This window comes from Petaurus breviceps, unplaced genomic scaffold, assembly GCF_028583685.1.
Source record: "Petaurus breviceps papuanus isolate PSGF00001 unplaced genomic scaffold, PetGlider_PUasm1.0 567, whole genome shotgun sequence".
Classification (NCBI taxonomy): Eukaryota; Metazoa; Chordata; class Mammalia; order Diprotodontia; family Petauridae; genus Petaurus; species Petaurus breviceps.
In genome coordinates this window covers 5,932,665-5,943,015 of record NW_027186383.1, presented here as the reverse complement: position 1 = coordinate 5,943,015, position 10,351 = coordinate 5,932,665, and the positions used below count along the sequence as shown (strand labels likewise).

The window sequence follows — 10,351 nt, the reverse complement described above, 5'->3', positions numbered from 1 at the left end:
TTTTGTCAAGGAAGCTAGAGGGCTGGCTACCGGCATAGTGTAATTGATTGATATATCCTTTCCAGGAATGCTAGAGCACTAATTTTATTTACATCTCTTTTTCCCAACTAGTTGCAGAGGGAGAGTAAAGGGGAAACATACATAGAAGTATGTCATGATGACGGGAGACCAGGCCTGGATGTGCTGGACCTGATTTGAGCTTGCCTTGATGGTCATTCCCTCACTAATCAGCAGCCCAGCAATCTAAGCTCTGGTTCAAGTTGGAACTCAATGTTTGAAGTTTAGATTGGATTCACCATCATGATCAGCATCAGCATCAGCATGGTGTCACTATTCTTCAGATGAGGATTCAAAGGATCACAGAACTTAAGAAAGCTGTCCGTGGTCACACAGGCAGTAAGTGACAGAGTTGAGTGTTACATTACAATCTGTCTGACTCCAAGTCTCTGCTTTGAATCACAGTTCGCTTGTCTTGCTACTGCGAAGAATGAAAAATCTTGGTAAAGTCCTTTAGAGACTCTATGCTGACTTCTTTCCCCCTAGAAAATGCCAGATGATCCCCAGAGGTACCCAAAGTGCTTGTAGGTGACTTCCCCTTGGGCAGCACCTTATCAGCACTGACACCCTCAGTGCAGCCTTTCTCAGTTTGCTGTTCCACAGAACCAGGATCACTGAGTGGCCAAAGGGATAGAGCAGCATGATTAATGTACTCAACATGGAAGCCAGTATATTGTCATCCTCTGCCAAGAAGTTAACATAGAAACACATGTAGTACAATGAAAAGAGGATGAGGAAGGAAGACACAGCCTTCATGGCTTGAACATGGGCTTCTGTGCTTGGGTCTCTGGAACCCATGGCATTGAGTTGCATCTGTCGGGTGTGCCTCCACAGGGAGAAAATGAGTAGGGAGAAGGAGATTGTAGACAGAGTAAAAGGAATAAAACTCATAAGGCCAAAGAAAACCTGAAACAGGATGTACAAGCTTTGATTCACTTGGGCTTCCTGAGAAACATTTCTATCCTTTACTCTACTAAAGTAGCTGCCAGTGTAATAATGCCTTTTTTCCAGAATTGGAAAGCCAGCTGAAAAAGAAATAATCAAGGGCCCCCAAAGAAGCATGAAGATCATCCTGTCAATTCTCCATTTCATCCAGAGGAAAAGGGGGTTAGAGAAGTTGGTGATCTTCAGGAAATAGAAGATGCTGAGGGTAGTGGAAAACCAAACATTTGAATTGTGAGTCAGTATCAAGATGATATCAAGTATTCTTACTTGGAGGGTTACATCAATGGAAGTAACAATTACATAGCTATTCCATACTAATGTGCATAACAGTCCAATTCTGGACATGGCCAAGCTGATCAGGATATGATCACTTGGTGGCAGTTTCTTCCTCTTGACCCAGTCAATGCAATTCACCAGAACTATGAATCCATTTACTAGAATGCCCAATAGAAATATACCAGTTGCCAGAACCAGAAAGAATTTCTCCCCACTACTTAGCATGTCAACAGAAGGGAACTTATGTCAACTTAGGAAGTCAACAATATTTATAATACTTTTGCTGCTACTGCTGCTGGATTAATTTCCAGGCAAGATGACTATAGAATGATATGTCCTTCTCATACTCAGTGAAGCAGTAATTTTCTTTGCTGTTTTTAATAAGGTTTCTGTCTAGTCCTCCTTTAGACTATCTTCAATAAGATATCCTCTGTGCCTTCTTAACAGCTCAGTTAAATCTGCCCAGCCAGCCAAGACCCTCTCTCTCAGTGGTATTTCTATTTCCTCTTGAGAGGTGATTATGGGGTGGATTAGGATCCTATGTCAAGATGCAAATAGGGAGAGGTCATCTTTCAACATTTTCCTCTTTGTGTCTAAGCCTATTTTGCATCCAAACATGTGAGCTGTGTATAATGAACCTCACTCAATGACATACCATGGGGAAGGTAAGAAAACCTGAAATGTAGAGGTTATGCTTTCCCTCCACCATTTTGCACCATTTTGAATATTATCAACAATTATTTATAAAATCAAATCATGCATGATATTCCTGGTAAGTCACTTTGAGGTTTGAAAATTATATCTGAATTGCAATATAATGGGCCACTAATCTATATAGCTCACTCTCCAAAGAAATACTTTTCAGTTTTCATGTCATGGTAACTCAAAGCAGTCTCCTGTGCTAATTCTACTACAACTAGATAACCCTAGTATCTGGTAGGAAAGAGCAATTATTTGTTAACCACCACCTTTCTGGTGAATTTTGCATAAAGTGAACAAATAGAGAAAAAGTTATAATGATTTCCATGTATTTAGGGTCTTAGGTTTTCTAACCCTTGTTGATATAAATTCAATGACTATATTTTCCTCTTTAAGGATGATGGGATAGTTTTAGAGAGGTGCAAATATGACAGAATCAAGTCATAACTAGGATTTTGATCCAGGTGTATGGGGATGAATAGCCATGTAGTAGAAGAAATTACCTTTTTAAAAACTAAGTGATTTATTGTAAACATATTAGGTACCCTTCCCTTAATCACCTTTTCACTTCTTAAACACATAGATGGGTTTAAATGCTTGCCAGTTCGGCTCAAGAAAGGACCTCATTGTCCCATACTTTGTCTTACCAGGTGATTTTTCAGAATCCTCCTAAGACAATTTAAAAGGAAATGGTTCAATTTTCTGGCAAGGCACTGGTAAATGGTCCAAGTCTCACAGGCATACAACAATGAGGTCAACACAATGGCTATGTGTTTGCTCCGAAACTTCTTAGCATGATGTTTGCAGTGATGTTGTCAGACACCTTCAACAAGGATAGAAATGGCATCAAGGTCAGCTACTGCTCTGAAGGTAAATTATTTAATTTGAAAAGGCTACAAGCCAAGACTGAAGCGGAGAGAGAATTGGTGGTTAAATTTCTGTTTGAAAAAAAAAGTGCACTCAATGTAGTCTCTGATGCTGAAATGTAAGAGTATGGATTGATTTTTTCGACATTAGTGGTAAATTTTCCCTGACAATTAAAAGCAAGAAAACCGTGGTTCCCCACCAGCCAACATTACAGCATCTGTATGTGGAACTGTCAGAGTGAATGGGGAGACTTTGGATGTTGTGAATAAATTAATTTACCTTGGCAGTATGTTTTCCTTGGATCTACACATAGATGATGAGGTTGATGCATGCATTGCCAGAACTAGCTAGGTGTTTGGGAGACTCCAAAGGAAAGTGTGAGAAAGGAGAGGTGATAGATTGTCTAACCAACTGAAGGTACACAGAGCCATTGTACAGACCTCATGGTTGTATGCTGTGAAACCTGGACAGTCTACCAGTGCCATGCTTGGAAACTGAAACACTTCCATTTAAATTCTCTTAGGAAGATTCTGAAGATTACCTGGCGAGATAAGGTCCTAGACAATGACATCCTTTCTTAAGCTGAACTGTATTTTTGGCCCTCCTGGATTAGAGTGAATGTCAATGGTAACTGTTTCTCCTGGGAACATCTGTAGTGGTGATATAAATGGGAAGATCTTGCCCATCCATTAGTAGACCGATGTGACCTGATTAAGTCACATGGAAGCCAAAGTCTCATGAGTTTGAGTCACATGAAAACAGAAGTGGGAGAGGCTTCTTGAATGAGTGGAGCAGGAAGGATGAAAGAGAGTCCAGAGGAAGTTGCTCAGAGTAGTTAGAGCAGAGAGAGAGAGAGAGAGAGAGAGAGAGAGAGAGAGGAAGCAGGCAGTGAGCTGTGAGCATGCATTTGTGGGAAGGCCCTAGCATAGTGAAGGCCTGGGATTGGTAGTATCCTCTGCATTGTTGCTCTGTATAGATTTATTTGTTACTACGATGGATTTGGCTTTCTGGTGTTTGAACAAATGTTTTGGATTTATCTTCCATGTGGAGAGTGTGTCATATATTTTGATTCAGAATTATGCCTGCCTATTCATAGCTGCTGTGGGCACTGTGAATATCCCCTTGGCACTACAAAATCAACACTCAGGGTCTTCTTTTTTTTCTAAGTAAAGGGACCATCCCTTGACTCACTTCTTGAAGATGTCTATTCACTAAATGGGCATTACCTCACTCTAAATGAGTACATGAAAATGCCTTAGCCGAAAAGAGTCTCCCATTGCATTCTGGGCCTTCTCCATTCATACTGATAAATATCTGGTCACTGGATCCAGGTAGCTCTGGAGGAGAAAGTGAGATTTGTGACCTTGCATGGCCCTCCCTCATTCAAATCAAAGTCAATTGCAAGCCATGCCATCATTTCCCTGATGCCATGGTCTTCTTTGAAAATGAAGGACAAACATAAGCCAAGCATTGCAACTCTATTGCAGAGAACATTGCTCCAAATAACTGAATTTATTGTTCACATGCCAAACATGTGTTTTCCTAAAGGTTATTTCATGGGGAATCCACACTAGGCAAGTGATCATACAAAAGGCAGAAGAAGAATTACAAGGACACTCTCAAGGTCTTTCTGAAGAACTTTGGAATCAATTGGAAGAAGTGGGAGACACTGGCACTGGACCATCCAGCAAGGAGGGCCTGCATCAAAGAAGGTGCTGTATTCTATGAGCAAAACACAACTGCAGAACTTTAAAAGAATGGGAGATGTACAAATTAAGAGATATCTCCATTGAAAATGTTCCTGTGAACTATTTATGCCCAAGCTGTGGCAGAGCCTTCTGAGCTCGAATTCTGCCACAGCTGGATGCACGGCACATTGACCTCAACAGAGTGGGCATTATGGTCTTCTTTGAGAAGCAAGATACCACCACCACCACCAAATTCTTTACTTTCTGTCAGCAACACTGAAGAAAAAAATCACTTCCCCCCTCAGCTTTTTAGTTCCTAGAACACAATTTCATAATTCTACATAGTAAAAAGATATATATATATAATATTCATTAATTCAATAGAAATGACCAAATAATAATTTTAGCTAGATTAATACAAAAGAGAAAAGAGTTTTAGAATGTTCATGTTTATTTACTTAACTATAGTTAAATTAGAAATAATAGCGAAAGAGAAGGGAGGAGGGACTAAAAGCTTGTCATTTAAGAGCAAAATTCCACTTTATTATAAAAAAGGGATTAAACCTCAAGGAGAGACAGGAAAAATACATTAAAGAAGAAAAACATCTTTTTTTTCTTTCTATATGTCTCACTTTTTAGATAGCTTCCTATAAACAACAGATTTGGCATCTTATTTTCTTATCCATTGTGCAATTCTCTTTCATTTTGTGGTAGTATTACATTGGAGTCCTGAGTATTGGCTTTATATTTGTTACTTTAGTATTTATTTTAAAAAGACATCTTTTTAAAGTCAGTTCTTAATTTTGAGACTAGTTTCCATTAAATTATTTTGATGCTAATTTCTTTCTATTGGTTTATATTCCCTTCCTCATTCCTTTGATATGCCCTTTCCCTGGTTCTTGGATTTTAAATAAATCATTACTTGTTTTCCCCTCAATTTGGCTATGTTTTACAGACTCTCTTCTCTTCTCTAGTCCTCAGCTAATGGAGTAATATGAAATCTTCCTTTCCTGCCTCTTATTCATCTTCTAGTGCTTATTGATTTGAATTTTCTGCATTTTGTTTTCTTAGAAGTTTTTCTTTCTTCTCTCTTATTTCCCTTCCAGTATTTTTCAAATTTATTTTTAAACTTGAGGGCTATACCTTGATTTATTTCTTCCTTATTCTCTCTGTGTCCTTCACGGGATTTAAGGCTTCTCAAGTGTTAGGTTTGAGTTTTATTGCACTCCTGCTGCTGATACCTGGAGCCTAGTAGGTAATATACCCTTATGGAAAGCTCTAATTATGCATCTCAGTCAGTATTAATTTATAGAAGCTTTACTTCCTCAAAGATTCTGACTTCTGTAGATGTATCTGTAAGTACTCTACATCTGGTACATAATTCTTTTGGTGGTGAGATTGGATGGTTGAAATTATTTGAGGAAAGTAATTGATCTGCCAACTTTCAGTTTAAATAAATTTTTAAAAATCGGGACCTATTTTAAAAGTAGATACTACCATTCAAAATGCTTATAATCACCAGACTACATAAAATGAAAAACATTAAAAGATATAACAATTGAGTGAAAGAACTCCAGATCCTGAGGGAGAGATGCAGTCCCTGTTATGCACACCAACCTGTCTACTACTGGATCTGTCTTAAAGAGGTTTGGAATGAGCTTCCAAAAGATGATCTGTATTACAATCCTTTTACTCAGTTACAAAAGCAGTCTTTTAGTCTTTTATTCACCTCTGCAAAACTTCATAGAACATTTAGGACATATGAACAACAGCAGAATCATGGGGCCAGAATCACTTCTCTTTGGACAAAATTGTAAAAAAAATAAAATAAACAAACACGAGAAGACGATGCTAATCATTGTTGAAGGCTTAGAAAGAGTTGTGCATATATTTTCTCATTTGAGACACACCAATCCTGTGAGAGATGGGGCGATGATTATCTCCATTTTCTACATGAAGACACGGAGTGTCAAAGAAGTAAAAAGGCCCTGGCCTCTGTCCATACAGCTAGACTCAAGATGAATTTCAACCTCAAGTTTCTATTGACTCCAAATCCATCTGGGAGCAACATATTGGAGAATTTGCAAGAAGTGGTTCTGTGGATGGATAGTGGGAGATGCTCATCACCCCCTTCCAAGTTAAATCTGCCTTATGAATATTTTCTGCATCATTTTTTATCTAGACAATCTATGAACAAAACAAAATTATTCCTCAGTAGGTGCATATGCAGATTTCTAAGGTAGAAATGCTCAGAAAGTGTAACAATTTTCTGTCCAAAGTGCTTGCAAACTGACTTCTGATCACTATGCTTAATAATTGAGCCTTAGGGGTGGCCAGGTGGCTCAGCAAGTAAGAGCACCAGCTCCAGTGTCGGGATGACCTGGATCAAATCTGGGCTCAGATACTCAGCACCACACCCAGAAATAACTGGCTGTGTAACCTTGAGCAAGTTACTTAACCTTGATTGCTTTAAAAAAAATAATAATTGAGCCTAGGTAGCTAGTGTGAAAAGTAAACCTCCCTATTGAACATTTTCAGGTACTCACATATGGTAAAGTTTTTCATTTTTGGAACTGCAGTTAGGAGGACGTCATTTAAAATTCTGTCTCCTGGGTGGCTAGGTGGTGCAGTGAATAGAGCACTGGCCCTGGAGACAGGAGAACCTGAATTCAAATCCAGACTAATACACTTAACGCAAAAACTAGCCGTGTGACCTTGGGCAAGTCACTTAACCCCAATTGCCCTCCCAAAAGCACAAAAAAATGGGGGCAGCTAGGTGATGCAGTGAATAGAGCACTGACCCTGGAGTCAGGAGGACCTGGGTTCAGATCTGGCCCCAGATGCTTAACGCAAAAACTAGCCACGTGACCTTGAACAAGTCACTTAACCCCAACTGTCTTCCAAAAAACAAAACAAAAAATTCTGTCTCCTCCCATATTTGGCCACTGCATAACATGGGGCAACCACTTAAAATTTTTGTCCTTTTTCCAGATCTAAAGAATGGATACAATAATAGCTGTTGTATCTTATGTCTCTCAGGGTTGTCATGAGGTTTAAATGAGACAATAAATGTAGAATTCATGGAAAAGCTTAAATTTCTATGTAAATGACACATATCATCATCTCACCCATATTATTAATACTAACAAAATATGTAAAAACAAGAATTCAAAGAATTGTAAGACGTCATATCCTCTCAGATTTTAAAGGTATTTTAGTGACTTCTAGTTTAGCTTTTACTTGAGAAATAATTCTAGCTTCCACATCCCTAACAGGTAGGTGTACACCCATTCAATCTCAATGTGAGGAACTACAATGAAGAGAAACCATTACTTTCTGATAAGAACTATACCTAGGACTTTGCCCCAGAGTGAAGGATTCAGAGGGTGTAGACATTTCCACCCCCTAAGGAGTGGTATGGGTTAGGTCCTTCCCTTTCTATCTCATCAAAAATGGTGCCTTCTATCACTGTGCTTACACACCAGAATCTTTCCTTCCTTGATTATGGGTAAAAGCAACAGTAACTCACTTTTTCTTTCCCCTCAATAGTAGAAATGATAGCCAGTAGAATCCGTGAAATATATCAGAGTTGTGTTTCCTTTCTCCTAACCTACAACCCAAGTGATCCCTTCTGCCCTGACACCTGCTTACTTCAGGTAGAAATTTTGCTATTTATCACTTTGTTCTTGAAATTAAATTGAACAAAAGCTTGTGAATTATACCCTCCTTTCAGGACTGGCACTTTTTTCTCCTCAACCTCTGATATTGTCCAGAATATGAGCAATGTAATTTTTTTCTTCAGTTCCATGTTCTTGTGCACAGTAGAGATTATATTCTAAGCTTTAAGTAAGAGATGGCATCATGCTGTCAGTGAAGGGTCTTCTGTCCAGATTCTGTTTAGACTAATTTGCAAGAAAATTCTATTGTTTACCTAACTGGGGAAATTGACCCTCACCTCCAATATCCACATCATCATCTTCCCACCATAATTGATTTTGTCTCCCAAGTGAATTGTCTATAAAACAGTCATGGTCTGTGTCTTTCTAGAAAGTCACTTTTACATGGGAATATTATCAGCGAGTTGTGATAGAATCAGAAGATAATCTTGTTTGTTACTTCATGTTCAAAAGAAGCTTTTTTTCACATACACCCCACACAGCTCATCAACAAAGTTTCTGTACCAAATGAACTACAAAAAAGACTGTCCTATAGTTAAGAAATCATTCAGGCAGCAATTATTCATCACATACTTTCTTGTTTCTGAGCTCTACATACTAGAAACTAATCAAGGCAAGACAACAAAGATTCACAGTTATATAATTTCTTAGCTTCTAGAAATCACTTTTGCCATTACATTCCTTGGGGCTGCAGAGTATGAGTACTTTTGGTCACATTTTACAGATAACGAATCTGAGGCTCAATGTAGCAAGGTACTTATACAGGACCAGAGTCAACAAGTGTCAGAGTCATGAATCAAAGTCAGCACTTTTCTGACTAAGAGCATAATGACAACAGATCAAATGAGATATTATCTCTTAAGCACTTAGAACCAAATCTGGTATATAGTAGGTGTTTAAGAAATACTCATTCCCTTCCCTTCAAACAGTGGTAGGTGGCTAATTAAAATAATAATGGATGTAGGTGATTTATTAGAAACATATTATGAAACATCCCTCAAACTATCTTTTGAACCAGATATTCATTTCCCAAGTGTGTATCTCAGTTTGAAAAACCTGAGCTTTTATCAACAACAGGGATGAAAAATTCTCCTTATGCCTCTACAGTATTGAATTTCTTCCTCAATACTTCCTAATCCTGTGATGCCATGATACCAAGAAAAAAAGCACATGATTTTGAAAAAAAATCTAATAGAAATCATAAAATGATAAATTCAGATAATATGTGTATTGTGATTATCATAACACTGTCGTGAAGACTAAAATATGCTTACCTTTACTAATTATAAAACATTTGACATTGATGACAAAGCTATAATAGCAGGTGACATCAATACTTCATTATCAGAAAGACAAGTCAAATAGAATATTAATAATAAAGCAACCATAACTGAACTGCTCATTTAACAAGTTGTAATATATATGTATATATATATATATATATATATATATATACAGAGAGAGAGACAGAGAGAAAGAAAGAGAGAGAGAGAAAGAGAGAGAGAGAGAGAGAGAGAGAGAGAGAGAGAGAGAGAGAGAGAACTGAATTGAAGGCATATGGAATACACATTCTTTCCAAGTCCTTGTGGAAGATTCACAAAAAATTCAAGAAGTACAAAGCCATAGGGAAACCTTTTATAAACTCAAATGGAAGAGATTTTATGTAGAATATTTTCAGGTATGAATCAAATAAATGGGAGATATTATGTAGGATCCACAGAATGTAATCGATGGGAGAAAGGCGCTAGAGTTAAAAAGAGATTGGTTTTTGGTAGTGAGAATGGAAAGAAGAAAATTATAAGGAAAGTTCTGGTAGAACTGTTTATCCTAGTTTCTCTCCATCTCTCTCAATGTTTCTTTTTCCATGCTACACTCCTAGATCAAGTCATCTTGCTTATCACTCACCTTTAGCATTATATTGCCTTTTTAATTGATCTCTCCCCTTTCGGTGTATTCTCTTCCCACTTCACCCAAATTGTTATCTTCCTTATCCCCAGTTTTTAATTCACATTTTCCTGACTCCAAGCCCTAGTGCTCTATTCATTGTGCCACCTAGCTACTCCTTATTCTTCCAACCTACACTTTAAAGTTCAAACCCTTTTTCCTATCATTCAATATTCCATGTTTCCTGAGTTCCTCCTT

General features: G+C 37.9%; 1 protein-coding gene across 1 annotated transcript; it reads right to left on the bottom strand.

The window, feature by feature from the left end:
- Window positions 1–519: 519 nt before the first annotated feature.
- On the bottom strand, window positions 520–1,503 carry LOC138173184 (taste receptor type 2 member 7-like). The gene has a single exon (XM_069103066.1). It carries the CDS (start codon window positions 1,501–1,503, stop codon window positions 520–522), a length of 984 nt encoding a protein of 327 aa, XP_068959167.1.
- Window positions 1,504–10,351: the final 8,848 nt, after the last annotated feature.

Bases quoted from the DNA above. Each gene is read 5' to 3' on its own strand.
- LOC138173184 (XM_069103066.1), bottom strand. From the start codon at position 1,503: ATGCTAAGTAGTGGGGAGAAATTCTTTCTGGTTCTGGCAACTGGTATA.